This window comes from Chiloscyllium plagiosum, unplaced genomic scaffold (genome assembly GCF_037043375.1).
Source record: "Chiloscyllium plagiosum isolate Xiang-an unplaced genomic scaffold, Cpla_swu_hap1 HiC_scaffold_28, whole genome shotgun sequence".
Taxonomy (NCBI): Eukaryota; Metazoa; Chordata; class Chondrichthyes; order Orectolobiformes; family Hemiscylliidae; genus Chiloscyllium; species Chiloscyllium plagiosum.
In genome coordinates, this window is record NW_028270166.1 from 47,826,707 (window position 1) to 47,844,880 (window position 18,174).

The 18,174-nt window shown below is 49.7% G+C and overlaps 1 protein-coding gene across 5 annotated transcripts in view; it reads left to right on the forward strand.

Annotated features, from left to right (window-relative positions):
• Window positions 1-18,174, forward strand: part of LOC122547435 (disintegrin and metalloproteinase domain-containing protein 10-like) — a 169,509-nt gene that overhangs the window by 106,704 nt on the left and 44,631 nt on the right. For all 5 annotated transcript variants that reach the window (XM_087976254.1, XM_087976252.1, XM_087976255.1 and 2 more), the window contains 3 exons: window positions 730-913; window positions 2,681-2,825; window positions 9,151-9,334. In XM_087976254.1, the coding sequence (XP_087832380.1) occupies window positions 730-913; window positions 2,681-2,825; window positions 9,151-9,334 (513 nt within the window). The remainder of the gene's footprint in view (window positions 1-729; window positions 914-2,680; window positions 2,826-9,150; window positions 9,335-18,174) is intronic.

The window sequence follows — 18,174 nt, forward strand, 5'->3', positions numbered from 1 at the left end:
GGAAAACTCATCTGGGTCAGTAATGTCCCTTAGGGAAGGAATGTGCCATCCTTACCTGGTCTGGCCTACATGTGACTCCTGACCCACAGCCATGTGGTTGACTTGTCCTGTGGGCAATTAATGCCGGCCTAGCCAGCGATACCCTCATCCCATGTACAAATTTAACAGAAAATCTGAGGGTGGGGCCAGGGTATATCTGATGAGGAGAGGTTGGATGGGATAGGCCTGTACCCATTCTAGTTTTGATTGAAATACATAAGATCTCGAGTGGACTTGACCGAGTTGATTCTGAAATGATGTCTCCCCTCATGTGTCAACAACCAGGAGACAACTTACAACTCAGGGACCTTCAGTTGGAAGCTGGAGATGAGGAGGGTTAGTCTGTGGAATCCTCTTCCTCAGACAGCAGTGGTGGATATAATGTGTGTGAGAGAAATTTGACTGATGTGGGTATGGGAGTAGACTGAAACATCAAGGGGAGGCCACAATCCAGATCAAAGAACAATCTGCCCTCCAAGCCTGCACCACCATATTTTGCACTCCCAAACTGTCTTCACTTACAGGATCCCTCTATTCCCTTCCTTTTTCATGTATTTGTCCATGATCTTATTGAAAGGGGTAGCAGTCTTGAGGGGCTGAATGGTCTACTCTGGTCTCTCACAGCTGTGACCTCTGGGAGGAGGCAGATTCCATAATCAAAGCTCCATCCATTTCCTCTTTGTTTTCCAGCACGATGGGGATAAAGAATGTCAACCCTGGGAATCTTCACATCTCCAGGGGAACCCAGCTGGAAATTTCTTGATGTATCGTTATGCCTCATCCGGGGATGACTATAATAATGATAAACTGTCTGACTGCACCATCCAGCACATCAGCGAGATCCTGAAGAGAAAGAAAGATCGGTGTTTCCACAGTAAGGGGCTATGCCAATGTAACTAGGCCTCAGAGTGAAGGATCAAACTCTGGAGTAACCCCACCATTTCCCCCGATGGACAACTGTGAAAGGGCAAGGTTTTACCGCCTCAGACGTCAAACAGGGGGCAGGGCAGGGCACAGGTTGAAAAGTGTGGCGCTGGAAAATGAAGGGCTTCAAGCCTGAAACGTCGACTCTCCGGCTCCTCAGATGCTGCCTGACCTGCTGAGTTTTTCCAGCGCCACACTCTTAGTCTCTGACTCTCCAGCGTCTGCAGGCCCCGCTCTCTCCCAGTGAAAGAAATGATTGAGTTGGGAAGCCATCACCGAATCTCCCCCAAAGATTTGTAACTGTAACGCACCAGATCAAATCATTGTTCTCTCAGTAAATTCAGGCCCTGATTCAGAAACTCAACCCTTGCATTTACTTCACTGAACATAATGAGGGTGAGGGAGCCTGTGTGAAGGGAGGCAGTGGGAGGGGAATGAGGGTAAGGAGGGGCTGTGGGAGGGGGATGAGGATGAGGAGGGACTGTGGGAGGGGGTGAGGGTGAGGAGGGGCTGTAGGAGGGGGTGAGGGTAAGGAGGGGCTGTGGGAGGGGGATGAGGATGAGGGAAGACAGTATTGAAAGGAATGAGGATGAACGAAGGAGGTTGGAGAGGCAGGAATGTGAGGGGGGAGAATAGGAGAGTGTCTCAGGGCAAGGAGAGGGAGAGGAACATGCATGAAGGAAAGATGGTGAGCGTGTGAGTGGAGTGAGTGTGACAGAATTGAGTGTGGTGGAGGGTGAAGATGTGTGAGTGAGGAGGGTGAGGGGAGGAAGTGTGAAAGGTCGAGAGGAGGGGAGTGGGTGTGAGTATGTTGAGTGTGAGCTTGAAGACTGTGAGTGGAGTGTGGGTGTGGAGTGTGAGTGTGGAGTGTGAGGGTGTGGAGTGTCAGTGTGAGGGTGAGGGTGTGAGTGTGTAGAGTGTGTGTGTGTGTGTGGGAGTGTGTAGAGTGTGAGTGTGTAGAGTGTGAGTGTGTAGAGTATAAGTGTGTGTGTGGGTGTAGGCGTGAGTGTGAGTGTGTAGAGTGTGAGTGTGTGTGTGTGTAGAATGTGAGTGTGTCGACTTTGAGTGTGTAGAGTGTGAGTGTGTGTGTGGGTGTGAGTGTGTAGTGTATGGGTGTGGGTGTGAGTGTGAGTGTGTAGAGTGAGTGTGAGTGGGTGTGGGTGTGAGTGTGAGTGTGTAGTGTGGGGTGTGGGCGTGAATGTGAGTGTGTAGTGTGGGTGTGGGTGTGAGTGTGAGTGTGTAGTGTATGGGTGTGGGTGTGAGTGTGAGTGTGTAGAGTGAGTGTGAGTGGGTGTGGGTGTGGGTGTGAGTGTGGGGTGTGGGGGTGAGTGTGAGTGTGTAGTGTGGGGTGTGGGTGTGAATGTGAGTGTGTAGTGTGGGGTGTGGGGTGTGGGTGTGAATGTGAGTGTGTAGTGTGGGGTGTGGGTGTGAATGTGAGTGTGTAGTGTGGGGTGTGGGGGTGAGTGTGAGTGTGTAGTGTGGGGTGTGGGTGTGAATGTGAGTGTGGGGTGTGGGGGTGAGTGTGAGTGTGTGTAGCGTGGGCACAGTGTGTTGGAGGTGTTGTGTGAGACTGTCCATTCCCTCGCCAGTTGCTGGTATGTGCCTGAGGTGTTGGAGGGTTGAATAATGTCTGTCTCTCTCTCTCTCTCTCTCTCTGTGTCTCTGTCTCTGTCTCTCTGTGTCTCTGTCTCTGTGTCTCTGTCTCTCTGCCTCCCAGAGAGTACGGAGCCAATCTGTGGCAATCAGCTGGTGGAGGGGGGAGAACAGTGTGATGTCGGACACACCAGCACTGACCCTTGCTGCTATGGTGCCAGCCAATCAGAGGGAGCTCCCTGTCAACTGAAGCCAGGGAAAAGGTGCAGGTAGGAAGCTCAACCTTGAAGAATCTCCAGTGGGAATGGGAAGTTCAAATACAACCAGAATGGCCATGCCTTTATAGAACAGGGGCTAGGTTCAATGGGCCAAATGGTCTACTTATCTTGCTGATTAGTATCTGAGTATGTCTGTAATAGCCTGGCACTGATCAGCACAGGGCCCTGGTATGGACCTGTCTGGTAGGTTAACATCGGATAATTGATCTGAGCTCGTGGTGAGATTTGTGCTTCGTCACGGTGCCCCCTCTGTCCCAGTGTACACATTCAGGCTGAGGCTGGACAGGGTTATCTTTCAGCCCAACTGTTTGCACTTAAAAACCAAAAGGCTATAAGACCGTCAGAAAGGGGAGCCGGAGTTGGATGGTCTGCCATTCTGTCGATTCATGGCTGCCCTGACATTCCTCATATCCCCATCTCCTCGTAACCTTCAGTTCCCCGAGCGATCAAGAATCTATCGATCTCAGCCTTAAATATACACAAGGACTCTGCCGCCCACAGCTCCCTGGGATAAGGAGTTCCCAAACCTCTAAACCCTCTGAGAAAAGAAATTCCTCCTCATTTCAATCTTGAATTGGTTCCACTTTATTCTGAGACTGAGCCTTAGATCCCATGAGGGGGACCACGCTCTCAGTGTTATACCCTGTCCAGCCCCTGAAGGATCCTGTATATGGTTCAATGAGATTATCTCTTATTCTTCTAAACTCCAGTGAGTAGAATCCCCTTTGCTCATAGGACAATCCCTCCATACTGGGGATCGTCCCAGTGATCCTTCCCTGAATTCCCTCCAGTGAGATTGTATCTTTCTTTAAACAAGGGGAGCAAAACTGCTCACCGCAGTCCGGATGTGGCCTCACCCAATACCTTGGACTTGCCCACTCTTATATACTCCAACCCTCTTGTAACATGGGCCAACATTCCATTAGCCCTTCCTGATTACCTGCTGTACCTGTGTGCTAGCTTTCTGTGTTTCATACACAAGTTTCCCCCAAGTCCCTCTGTGCTGCAGTCTCTCCGTTTAGATACATCTCTGTTATAGAGTCATAGAGTCATACAACAGGGAAACAATCTTCCGTCCAGCCTGTCAATGTCAATCAGGCTTCCTAAATTGAACTTGTCCGATTTGCCTGCATTTGACCCATATCCCTCTGCACCCTCTCGAAAGCATCCTCAGCTTTCCTATAATGAGGCAACCAGGGCTGAACACAATGTTCCAAGTGTGGTCTAACCAGGGCTCTACAGAGCTGCAGCATAACCTCACAGCTCTTTAACTCAGTACCTCTGCTAATGAAAGTCAATGCACCATACTTGGGTAGCAACTTTGAGGGATGTGCTGGAAAGTTTGAATAACATGAGGACAGACAGGTCCCTGGAACCAGACAGGATATGCCCAAAGTTACTACAGGAAGTGAGGGAAGAGATTGTTGCACCATTGACGATGATCTTTGTGTGCTATCTGTCCACTGGACTGGTGCCAGATGATTGGCAAATGTTATTTCCTTATTCAAGAAAGGGAATAGGGATAATCCTAGGAATAAAAGAGGTAAAAACAATGACTGCAGATGCTGGAAACCAGATTCTGGATCAGTGATGCTGGAAGAGCACAGCAGTTCAGGCAGCATCCGAGGACAGGCAAAATCGACGTTTCGGGCAAAAGTCCTTCATCAGCTTTTGCCCGAAACGTCGATTTTGCCTGTCCTCGGATGCTGCCTGAATTGCTGTGATAATCCTAGGAATTACAGACCAGTCAGTCTTACATCTGTGGTGGGCAAATTATTGGAGTGGATTCAGAGAAACAGGATTTATGATAACTTAGAAAACCATCAAAGTTAAGAATCACACAACACCAGGTTATGGTCCAACAGATTTAATTGGAAGCACACTAGCTTTCGGAGCGACACACCTTCATCAGGTGATTGTGGAGAGCTCGATCCTAACACAGAATTTATAGCAAAAATTTGCAGTGTGATGTAACTGAAATTATACATTGAAGAATTGATTGTCTGTTAAGCCTTTCATCTGTTAGAATACAGTGATAGTTTCACTTCTTTCATGTGTAAATCACAAAACCCTTTTTTTTTAAGTTGCATTCTTGGGTTAGCTGTTAACAATGGTGATAGCTAGACAATATGTTGAAGGTGTTAGCCCCCTGTGTTCTCTGTCTATGACCTGATGTTTAGATTGATTCCAATGTAAAAAGTGAAATAACAGAGTTTTACATAAATTCATGCAGTTTTTGAGCTCAGAGTTCGACATGAATCTATGTGGTTTTTGAGCAAAGAGCAAAGCGTCACTCCGAAAGCTAGTGCTTCCAATTAAACCTGTTGGACTATAACCTGATGTTGTGTGATTTTTAACCTTGTCCACCCCAATCCAACACCGGCATCTCCAAATCATAGAAAACCATCATTTGATTAGAGATAGTCAGCATCGCTTTGGGAGGGGCAGGTCATACCTCACAAGCCTTATTGAATTCTTTGAGGATGTGACAAAACACACTGATGAAGGTGGAGCAGTGGATGTGGTGTACATGGATTTTAGCAAGGCGTTTGATAAGGTTCCCCATGGTAGGCTCATTCAGAAAGTAAGGAGGCATGGAATACAGGAAAATCTGGCTGACTGGGCACAGAATTGGCTGGCACAGAGAAGACAGAGGGCGGTAGCAGATGGAAAGTATTCAGCCTGGAGCTTGGTGACCAGTGGTGTTCTGCAGGAATCTGTTTAGATTAGATTAGATTACTTACAGTGTGGAAACAGGCCCTTCGGCCCAACAAGTCCACACCGACCCGCCGAAGCGCAAACCACCCATACCCCTACATTTACCTCTTCACCTAACACTACGGGCAATTTAGCATGGCCAATACACCTGACCTGCACATCTTTGGACTGTGGGAAGAAACCGGAGCACCCGGAGGAAACCCACGCAGACACGGGGAGAATGTGCAAACTCCACACAATCAGCCTGAGGTGGGAATTGAACCCAGGTCTCTGGCGCTGTGAGGCAGCAGTGCTAACCACTATGCCACCGTGCCGCTCACTGTTCTGAGACCTGTGCCCTTTGTGATTTTCATAAATGACTCAGATAAAGAGGTGGAAGGGTGGGTTAGTAAGTTTGCTGATGACACAAAGGTTGGTGGAGTTGTGGATATTGTGGACGGCTGTTATAGGTTGCAACGGGACATTGACAGGCAGCAGAACTGGGCTGAGAGGTGGTAGATGGAGTTCAACCTGGAAAAGTGTGAAGTCATTCACTTTGGAAGGTCGAATTTAAATGCAGAATACAGGGTTAAAGGCGGGATTCTTGGCAGTGTGGAGGAACAGAGGGATCTTGGGCTACATGTGCACAGATGTCTTAAAGCTGCCACTCAGGTTGACAGCATTGTTAAGGTGTATGGTGTGTTGGCTTTCATTAGCAGGGGGATTGAGGTTAAGCGATGCGAGGTTATGCTGCAGCTCTATAAAGCCCTGGTTAGGACACATTTGGAATATTGTGTTCAGTTCTGGTCGCCTCATTATAGGAAGGATGTGGAAGCTTTAGAGAGGGTGCAGAGGAGATTTACCAGGATACTGTCTGGACTGGAGGGCATGTTTTATGAAGAGAGGTTGAGGGAGCTAGGGCTTTTCTCATTGGAGCGAAGAAGGATGAGAGGTGTACAAGATGATGAGAGGCAGAGATAGCCAGAGACTTTATCCTAGGGCAGAAATGGCTATCATGAGGGGCCATAATTTTAAGGTAGTTGGAGGAAGGTTTAGTGGAGATGTCAGATGTAGGTTCATTATGCAGAGAGTGGTGGGTGCGTGGAAGACACTGCCAGCGGTGGTGGTAGAGTCAGATATTAGGGACATTTAAGTGACTGCTGGATGGACACATGGATGATAGTAAAATGAAGGGTATGTAGGTTAGTTTGATCTTAGAGTAGGATAAAAGGTCAGCACAACATCGAGGGCCGAGGGGCCTGTACTGTGCTGTACTGTCCTATCTCCTATGTTCTAACCCCAACCCTATCTATGTACTTGTCCAGATGCCTTTTAAATGCTGTAATTGTACCAGCCACCACCACTTCCTCTGGCAGCTCATTCCATACACGCACCACCCTCTGTGTGAAAACGTTGCCCCTTAGGTCTCTTTTAAATCTTTCCCCTCTCACCTTAGACATTTGCCCTCCAGTTTTGGACTCCCCATACCCTGGAAAAAGACCTTGGGTGTTCACCCTCTCCATGCTCCTCATGATTTTATAAACCTCTATAAGGTCACCCCTCAGCCTCCGATGTTGCAGTGAAAAAATCCAGCCTCTCCCTATCACTCAAACCTTCCAGTTTCTATAGCATACTGGTAAATCGTTTTTGCACCCTTTACATCCATAACCTCAACCTGAGCTACAAATCTTCTCAAACTGGCGTTTTGCACCCTTTCTAGTTTAATGCCATCCTTCCTATCACAGGGTGACAGTACTCCACTGTGACCTTCCCAATGTCTTGTCCGGCTGTAACATGACAACCCAACCCTTGCACTCAGTGCTGTGACTGATGGAAGCTGGCATACCAAATACCTTCTTCACCACCCTGTCTACCTGTGACACCATTTTCAAGGAAATATGGACCTATATTCCAAAGTCTCTCTGTTCGACAACATTCCCCACGGCTCTACCAGTAACTGAGTAAATCCTGCCCTGGTTTGTCTTATCAAAGTGCAACACCTCACATTTGTCTAAATTAACATTCAACTGCCACTCCTCAGCTCATTGACCCCAGTTGATCATATCTCTGTTGTACTCTTAGATAATCTGCATCACTATATCGCCAATTTTGGTGTCATCTGCAAATTTGTTAACCACGTCTCCTGTGTGGCTATGAATGATGAACAGCAGTGGATCCAGCATGAATTCCTGCGGCACAGGCCTCCAGTCTGAACGATAACCCTCCATCACCACCCTCTGTCTCCTGCCATCAAGCCAATTTTGTATCCAATTAGCTAGCTCTCCCTGGATCCCATGTGATCTAACTTTACGAACCAGTCTACCAGTTGGAGTCTTGCCGAAGGCCTTGCTAATGTCAATGTGCACAATGCCTACCGCTCTGCCTTCATCTATCTGCTTGGGTGCCTCTTCAAATAACTCAATCAAGTTTGTGAGACATGATATCCCACATACAAAGCCATGCTGATTACCTCTAATCAGTCCTTGCCTTTCCAAATGCATGTCGATCCTGTCGACCTGAATCCCCTCCAACAACTCATGTTCGGCTCACCGGCCTATAGTTCCCTGGTCTTTCCTTGCAGCCTTTCTTAAATAATGGCACAACATTAGCCACCTCCCCCCACCCCGCCCCAGTTCTCCTGCACCTCACCCGTGGCTGTTGATGACATAAATATCTCGGCTAGGGGCCCGGCAATTTACTCCCTGGTTTCCCACAATGTCCTGGGATACACTTGATCGGGTCCCGGGGATTAATCTACCTTTCTGTGTTTTCAGAGCTTCAGCACCTCCTCTTCTGTAATGTGGCCTGTTTTCAAGGCCTCACTATTTATTTCCCCAAGTTTCCTAGTTCCATGTCTTTCTCCACAGTAAATGTGGCTGCAACACCTTCATTTAAGATCTCACCCATCTCCTGTGGTTCTACAAATCGATGGCCTCCTTGACCTCTAAAGGGGGCCTGTTCTCTTCCTAGTTACTCTTTCCCCTGGAATATAGTTGTGGAATCTCTTTGGATTCTCCTTAACCTTGTCTGCTAAGGTTAGCTTTTTGCCTTGCCCTTCACTCACTAACAGGAGCCTGCTGTCCCTGAACTCTCATCATCTCGCTTTTGAAAGCCTCCCACTTTACCTGCGAACAGCCTCCCCCAGCCGACTTTAAAAGTTCCTGAAAAATACCATTAAAAGATTTAAAAGGGATCTGAGGGGCAACTTTTTCACACAGAGGGTGGTACGTGTATGGAATGAGCTGCCAGAGGATGTGGTGGAGGCTGGTACAATTGCAACATTTAAAAGACAGTTGGATAGGTACATGGATAAGAAAGATTTGGAGGGATATGGGCCAAATGTAGAGAGGTGGGACCAGGTTAGGTTCAGAAAGCTGGCTGGCATGGACAGGTTAGACTGAAAGGTCTGTTTCTGTGATCTATGACTCTATGACTCTGTGACCTTGCGTTTCAAAGATCACATGGCACCCATTCCCTGTGTGCTGCTTAAAGATCCCACCAATCAGAATCGCGATTAGCTGCTGCTGAATGTGTGTGATATCCAGTTGCCATCACTAACAGCGGGTGAATGGTTCAGTCTCACTGCATTGTGAATTGGTTTGTTCCCTTACTTTCCCAGCCCCACTCAGGGACCGTGCTGTGACTCCTGGTGTGAACTGGTGCCCCTGGGTCAGCGCTGCAGGAAAGAGACCGAGTGCAACTTTGAGAGCCATTGTGATGGAGTGAGCACTGCCTGCCCCAAACCCGTTCCCAAAGCTAACTACAGCCTCTGTAACCAGGGAATGCGTCTGTGCCTGAATGGGGTAAGTGAGACCACTCTCACTCCAGCTCACTGGAATATCAGTAAGGCCTTCTGAAAGACTCAGGGACTGTATTACTGAAACCACTCCTTCTTCATTCAGTGCAAGTGAAGCAAGAGTTTCCCTGCTCATTACCGTCCCGCTCCCCTTCAAACACAACTCTCTGTGAGTGAGCCAGCTCTTCAGTCTCTGCAGTGCCCGGTCCCACCGTCGGGTAAGGATTGATCCAGGTCCTCCTGATTGGAGCTGGTTCCACCCCTCTTTCAGGACCAAAGCCAGTCATTGAGTAAACACTGTCCTCATTTATCCAGTGGAATTAATTCTGACACTTATCCTAAATCTGTGTTTAGTGATTGTCTACTCTCCTACCACTGGGAAATATTTCTTCCAATTATATCCCCTGACAGTTTGAAACACAAGTCGCCCAATTTGTAACTTTGACAAAGTTGCGTGTGCAGACTGAGTGCCTGGCCCTCCAGGGCAATGGAAACTGATCGGGGCCAATACTGATCGGGGCAATGAGAGATTATTGGTGATTGGATGTTGTGTCCTATAGCCAGTCTTGATTAGATTAGATTGCCTGCAGTGTGGAAACAGGCCCTTCGGCCCAACCAGTCCACACCGACCCACCCAGATCCATTTCCATCCCGAGCAGACTGGACACACATTTCTCTTGCAGTGCTGTCGCATTCCTGCTGCATTGCTGTTGCATTATTGCTGCATTGCTCCTGCACTGCCTGCAGCCCCCGGGCTATGTGATCTGGGTTTGCATGAACCTTCAGCAAGTTCTTCAGTCTTCTTCCTGCCACGAAGAAAGACAAGAGCTGTAGATTCACCAGGACAGAGTGAAGAAGACCATTCTCTTTGGGGAGAAAAAGGGCTGAGAGGAGATTTGACTGAGGCTTTCAAAATTATTAACAGTTGTATACGGTAGATAGGGAGAAACCATTTCTGCTTGTAAAAGGGACAACCCAGAGGAACAATGATTGGGCAAGAGTGATTTGTGAAGAAAATGTGTTTTTTTAATAACAAGCAATTATGGTGTGGACTGTGCTGCTTGCATATGTCCTGGAGGCAGGTTCAACTGAAGGGTTCAACAAGGCCATTGGTTGATTATTTACATAAAAGTGATGTTCAGGAATATGGGGAAAGGGCAGGAGATTGGCACTTGGTGATAGAACAGTGCAGGCATGACAGGCAGAATGGCCTCCTTCTGCACTGTAACAAATCTGTGATTGTATTCAAACTGTGCTGACACCAGAACCAAAAGGAACACATTCTGTGATATCGAGAGTGAATCGGAATTTGTTTTAAATTCATTCACTGGATGGGACTGTTGCTGCTTCGTATTAAATGCCCATCCGTAATTGCCCTGAGGGCATTAATAGTCAACATTTGCTGTGACTGTGGAGTCATAGAATCATAAAATCCCTGCAACGGCCATTCAGCCCATCGAGTTTACACCGAGCCTCCTGAGAGCGTCCCACCCAGACCCATCCCCCCCACCCTATGCCTGTAACCCTGCATTTCCCAGGGCTAACCCACCCAACCTGTACATCCCTGAACCTTTTGGGCAATTTAGCATGGCCAATCCACCCTCAGTTGCACATTTCCGGACTGCAGGAGGAAAGTGAAGCACCCAGAGGAAGCCCCTGCAGACATGAGGCGAATGTGCAAACTCCACTCAGTCACCCAAGGGTGGAATCGAACCTGGCTCCCTGGTGCTGTGAGCTGCTAAGCACTGAGCCACCATGTCCCCCTGTAATGTAGGCCAGACACGGTAAGATTTCCTGGCCTAAACCTCATGACTCATTATCAGCAATGGTTGCATGGTTACCATTGGGGCTAGCTTTTTGTTCCTATTTTTAAACACGTTGAGTGCAAACGTTGCCACCTGTCATGGCCGGACCTGAACCCCTGTCCCAGAACATTTGCCTGGTGTTCGGGATTATGGTCGAGGTTGTGGTGCTGGGAAAGCGCAGCCGGTCAGGCAGCATCCGAGGAGCAGGAGAATCGACGTTTCAAACATTCCTGAGCTCATTCCTGAAGAAGGGCTCATGCCCGAAAGGTTGATCCTCCTGCTCCTCGGATGCTGCCTGACCTGCTGCGCTTTTCCAGCGCCACGCTCTTGACTCTGATCTCCAGCATCTGCAGTCCTCACTTTCTCCCCATTCTGAATTACGGTTCCATGACATTGCCACTACATCATTGCCCCTTCCCTAACTGTGACTCAACTCCTGTTGTGATAAAGGCTAGCACACCGTTCATTCTCCAACCCCAATTCTTACAGCTCTTGCAGGTTGTCCTATAATGACATCTGAACTCCCATGTGCCTTTGGAGTATCCCTGAGACCTGTTTACACAGCTGCCTTTGTGAAATCCTGCCTTTGTGAAATCCTGCCTTTGTAAAACCAATGACCTTTCCTTTCCAAGATTGGGTTCCTGCTGGGTGGACCGCCATTTATTGCCCGTCCCCAGTTGCCCCTTGAGAAGGTGAGCTGTGGTCCATACGCTGTCCATACGCACCCAGTGCCCAAATCAAAGCAAAACACGGTTGTGGCTGTCATCCTGAATTAACAACAGGAAACACTGGAGAAACTCAGCAGGTCATGCGACATTTGCAGAGAGAGAGATTTCTTGCCTTGGATGCTGATAGATCTGCTGAACTTCACCACAGTTTGCATGAGACCCACAATGCTGTTCAGGAGGGAGTTCTCAACTTTTGACCCAACAACCCCGTGGGGTTTCGAGCGGATGGTTGTTTTTGACTGGTATGGACGTGATGGGCCGAAGAGCCTTTATCTGTGCTATCGGTCTCCATGACACTGAAGGGAGAAATGTTAACACATTGGTATCAAACTTCAAAGTTGATGCAAAATAATCAATTCTAATGAAATCTTTTACCATGGTTGGGGGATGGGAGGCGAGAGTCCTGTGTCTCACTTCCTGCTTCATCACCATTGTTAAATCGCCATGGACACTGGGCAGCAAGTTCAAGGCAAACTGCTTAAAACGAAGGAATGTGGAGAATCAGAAAAGAGGTGAGGGGTAACTGTTCGTGTAGAGGTGACTGGGATTACTTCCTCTGTGGGAGAAAGTGAGGGCTGCAGATGCTGGAGGTCAGAGCTGGAAATGTGCTGCTGGAAAAGCGCAGCAGGTCAGGCAGCATCATCGACGTTTCGGGCAACGAGCCCTTCTTCAGGAATCCTCTGCTCCCAGTACCTTTAGAGATGGTGCTCAGAGTTTTGGGATATGGAAAGTCTGAGAGGAGGTTCCCAGTGGTTGGAGGATTTTACAAAGGCAGCCTATTGCGGCTGTGTAAACAGGTCTCTGTGATACTCCAAAGGCACAACCTGCAAGGGCTGTTAGGAATGAGGCTGGAGAATGAATGGTGTGTTAGCCTTTATCACGACAGGAGGTGAGGAGTTTTGCTGTAATTATGTACAATCTTGCTGAGACTGTTTCTGGACTATTAAGTGCAGTTTTCCCTTAGGAAAGGATATGATTTTTCAGAATGAGGAAGTGCAGTAGAGGTTCACCAATAGATTCCTGGGGTGGTGATACAGTCCTGTGATGAGAGATTGAAGAGATTGGACGATCATTAGTCCTAGAGTCATAACAGTGCAGAAGAGACCATTCAGCCCATTGAGTCTGCACTGACAAAGTAGTATTCTTCCTGGTTTAGTAGAATGAGAGGCAATCCCATGAAAACATATTAACATGGATAGACAGAGTAGATGCAGAAACAAAGGTTCCTCTGCCTGTACACTCTTCACATCAGTGCAAAGGACTCAGCCCACAACAATCTTCAGCCAGAGGTACTCACTGAATGATCTATCTCAGTCTCCTCCAGTGGTGCCCAGTATTACAAATCTCCAGCATCTGCAATCCCCACTTCCCCCCCCCAGCATTACAAATCTCCAGCATCTGCAATCCTCACTTCCCCCCCCCAGCATTACAAATCTCCAGCATCTGCAATCCTCACTTCCCCCCCCAGCATTACAAATCTCCAGCATCTGCAATCCTCACTTCCCCCCCCCCCCAGCATTACAAATCTCCAGCATCTGCAATCCTCACTTCCCCCCAGCATTACAAATCTCCAGCATCTGCAATCCTCACTTCCCCCCCCCCCAGCATTACAAATCTCCAGCATCTGCAATCCTCACTTCCCCCCCAGCATTACAAATCTCCAGCATCTGCAATCCTCACTTCCCCCCCCCAGCATTACAAATCTCCAGCATCTGCAATCCTCACCTCCCCCCAGCATTACAAATCTCCAGCATCTGCAATCCTCACTTCCCCCCAGCATTACAAATCTCCAGCATCTGCAATCCTCACTCCCCCCCCCCCCCCAGCATTACAAATCTCCAGCATCTGCAATCCTCACTTCCCCCCCCAGCATTACAAATCTCCAGCATCTGCAATCCCCACTTCCCCCCCCCAGCATTACAAATCTCCAGCATCTGCAATCCCCACTTCCCCCCCCAGCATTACAAATCTCCAGCATCTGCAATCCTCACTTCCCCCCAGCATTACAAATCTCCAGCATCTGCAATCCTCACTTCCCCCCCCCCCAGCATTACAAATCTCCAGCATCTGCAATCCTCACTTCCCCCCCAGCATTACAAATCTCCAGCATCTGCAATCCTCACTTCCCCCCCCCCAGCATTACAAATCTCCAGCATCTGCAATCCTCACCTCCCCCCAGCATTACAAATCTCCAGCATCTGCAATCCTCACTTCCCCCCAGCATTACAAATCTCCAGCATCTGCAATCCTCACTTCCCCCCCCCCCCAGCATTACAAATCTCCAGCATCTGCAATCCTCACTTCCCCCCCCAGCATTACAAATCTCCAGCATCTGCAATCCCCACTTCCCCCCCCCAGCATTACAAATCTCCAGCATCTGCAATCCCCACTTCCCCCCCCAGCATTACAAATCTCCAGCATCTGCAATCCTCACTTCCCCCCCAGCATTACAAATCTCCAGCATCTGCAATCCTCACTTCCCCCCCCAGCATTACAAATCTCCAGCATCTGCAATCCTCACTTCCCCCCCCAGCATTACAAATCTCCAGCATCTGCAATCCTCACTTCCCCCCAGCATTACAAATCTCCAGCATCTGCAATCCTCACTTCCCCCCCCCCCAGCATTACAAATCTCCAGCATCTGCAATCCTCACTTCCCCCCAGTATTACAAATCTCCAGCATCTGCAAGCCTCACTTCCCCCCCCCAGTATTACAAATCTCCAGCATCTGCAATCCCCACTTCCCCCCAGCATTACCCAGTATCAGTCTTCTGCCAAATCAAATCCCTACATGTGATATCAAGAAATAGTCGGAGGCACTGGATACTGGAACGGCAATGGGCCCTGATAACATTCTGGTAATAGTACGGAAGACCAATGCTCCAGAATTTGCCGCTCCCCTTATCCAGGCTGTTCCAGGACAGTTACAGCCCAACAAGGTGGAAAGTTAGCCCAGGTAGTTCCTATGCATAAAAAGCAGGACAAATCCAACCCGGCCAATTCCCGCCCCACCAGTCCACGCTCGATCATCAGTAAAATGACGGAAGGTGTCATCGACAGAAACAGCACCTGCTCAGTGACGCCCAGTTTGGGTTCCCCCAGGGTCACTCAGCTCCTGACCCCATGGGTCAAACATGGACAAGAGAGCTGGATTCCAGAGGGGAGGGGAGGGGAGGGGAGAGGGACAGCCCTAATGCAGACATCAAGGCTGCGGCATCAAGGAGCCTTAACAAAAGGGAGTGGCTCAGTGGTTGGCACTGCTGCCTCACAGCGCCAGGGACCCAGGTTCGATTCCAGCCTCGGGCGACTGTTTGTGTGGAGTTTGCACGTTCTCCCCGTGTCTGCGTGGGTTTCCTCCGGGTGCTCCACTTTCCTCCCACAGTCCAAAAATGTGTAGGTCAGTGTGGATTGGCCATGCTAAATTGCCCGTAGTGTTCGGTGCATGAGTCAGAGGTAAATGTAGGGGGGGGTGGGTCTGGGTGGGTTGCTCTTCGGAGGGTCGGTGTGAACTTGTTGGGCTGAATGGCCTGTTTCCACACTGTAGGGAATCGAATCAAAACTGGAATCACTGGGCATCAGGGAGTAAACTCTCTGGTGGTTAGATTCATACCTGACACATAGGAAGATGACGGTGAGAGTTGGAAGTCAGTTATCTCAGCTCCAGGACATCCCTGCAGGAGTCCCTCGGGGTAGTGTCCTGGGCCCCATCCCTCTGCCATAAGGTCAGAAGTGGGGATGTTCGCCAATGATTGCACAATGTTCAGCACCATTCGTGACTCCACAGATTCTGAAACAGTCCATGTTCAGATGCAGCAAGATCTGGACAATATCCAGGCTTGGGCTGACAAATGACAAGTAACATTCACATCACACAAGTTCCAAGCAATGACCATCTCCGATTAGAGACAATTTAACCACTCCCCAATGGTGTTACCAACACTGAATCCCACACTATAACATCTTGAGTGTTACCATTGACCAGAAACTCAACTAGACTTGCTATATACACACAGTGGCTGCAAAAGCAGGTCAGAGGCTAGGAATACTGCAAGGAGTAACTCAGCTCCTGACTTCTCAAAGCCTGTCCACCATCTACAAGGCACTTGCCTGGAGGGGTGTAGCTCCAACAAGAAACTTGACACCATTCAGGACAACACCCACTCCCTCCACCACTGACACAGCAGTGTGTACCATCTACAAGATGCACTGCCGAAATTCACCAAAGACCACCTTCCAAACCTACAACCACTTCCATCTGGCATGTCAAGGGCAGCAGATACCTGCAAATCCCCCTCCAAGCCACTCACCATCCTGACCTGGAAATATACCCTTGTGTCTATCGAGTCGCTGAGTCAAAGTCCTGGAATTCCCCCCCAAAGGGCATTGTGGGTCAACCTTTCACAGAAGTTCAAGAAGCATAGCACTTTGTCAAGGCCAATGAGGGCTGAGCAGAAAATCCCTGGCCCAGCCAGTAACACCCATGTCCCAGAAGAGAATTAAAACAAAACTCAGGAGATGGTCAATGTTTGGAATTGTCTACCCCCAGAGGGCTGTGGAAGCTCAGTCAGGAGTAAGCTCAAGGCAGAGATTGGTAGGTTTCTAGTCTCTAATAACGTCGAAGAAGATGGGAATTGTGCAGGGAAGAGGAGCTGAGCTGGATGACCAGCCATGATCTGGTCAAACAGCAGAGCTATCCCAAGGGGCTGAATAGCCTCTTCCTATCCTCTATGTCTCCGTGTTTCTGGAGACATAGATGGAGAAGAAAAACTGGGGAAAGGGGGAGAAATCCAATTAAGTTTGTGGTGATGTCAGGAAGGTTGATTTTGGTGAAGAGTCCTTTGCCTCATGCAGCAGCTCTCCAATGGCCAATCTCATTTAGGGCCTGACAGGGCATTTGCACAATGTATTCCTGAATGGTGTGAAGGGAGGGAACCCCCTTCCTCTGACTGGCTGCTCTCCATGTGACATATGAGTGGTGAAGGTGGTGAGGGTGGTGAGGGTGCTGAGGGTGATGAGGGTGGTGAGGGTGGTGAAGGTGGTGAGGGTGGTGAAGGTGATGAGGGTGGTGAGGGTGGTGAAGATGGTGAGGGTGGTGAAGGTGGTGAAGGTGGTGAGGGTGGTGAAGGTGGTGAGGGTGGTGGAGGTGGTGAGGGTGTTGAAGGTGGTGAAGGTGGTGAGGGTGGTGGGGGTGGTGAAGAGTGGTGAGGGTGGTGAGGGTGGTGGAGGTGGTGAGGGTGGTGAGGGTGGTGAGGGCGGTGAGGTGGTGAGGGTGGTGAAGGTGGTGAGGGTGGTGAAGGTGGTGAGGGTGGTGAGGGTGGTGAAGGTGGTGAGGGTGGTGAAGGTGGTGAGGGTGGTGAGGGTGGTGAGGGTGGTGAAGATGGTGAGGGTGGTGGAGGTGGTGAGGGTGGTGAGGGTGGTGAAGATGGTGAGGGTGGTGAAGGTGGTGAAGATGGTGAGGGTGGTGAAGATGGTGAGGGTGGTGAGGGTGGTGAAGATGGTGAGGGTGGTGAAGGTGGTGAAGGTGGTGAGGTGGTGAAGGTGGTGAAGGTGGTGAGGGTGGTGAAGGTGGTGAGGTGGTGAGGGTGGTGAGATGGTGAGGGTGGTGAAGGTGGTGAGGGTGGTGAGGGTGGTGAAGATGGTGAGGGTGGTGAAGGTGGTGAAGATGGTGAGGGTGGTGAAGATGGTGAGGGTGGTGAAGGTGGTGAAGGTGGTGAGGGTGCTGAGGGGATGAGGGTGGTGAGGGTGGTGAAGGTGGTGAGGGTGGTGAGGGTGGTGAAGATGGTGAGGGTGGTGAAGGTGGTGAAGATGGTGAGGGGTGGTGAAGATGGTGAGGGTGGTGAGGGTGGTGAAAATGGTGAGGGTGGTGAAGGTGGTGAAGGTGGTGAGGGTGGTTGAAGGTGGTGAAGGTGGTGAGGGTGGTGAGGGTGGTGAAGATGGTGAGGGTGGTGAAGGTGGTGAAGGTGGTGAGGGTGGTGAAGGTGGTGAGGGTGGTGAAGAGGTGAGGGTGGTGAAGGTGGTGAGGGTGGTGAGGGTGGTGAAGATGGTGAGGGTGTGAAGGTGGTGAAGATGGTGAGGGTGGTGAAGATGGTGAGGGTGGTGAAGGTGGTGAAGGTGGTGAGGGTGCTGAGGGGGATGAGGGTGGTGAGGGTGGTGAAGGTGGTGAGGGTGGTGGAGGTGGTGAGGGTGGTGAGGGTGGTGAAGGTGGTGAGGGTGCTGAGGGGGATGAGGGTGGTGAGGGTGGTGAGGGTGGTGAAGGTGGTGAGGGTGCTGAGGGGGATGAGGGTGGTGAGGGTGGTGAGGGTGGTGAAGGTGGT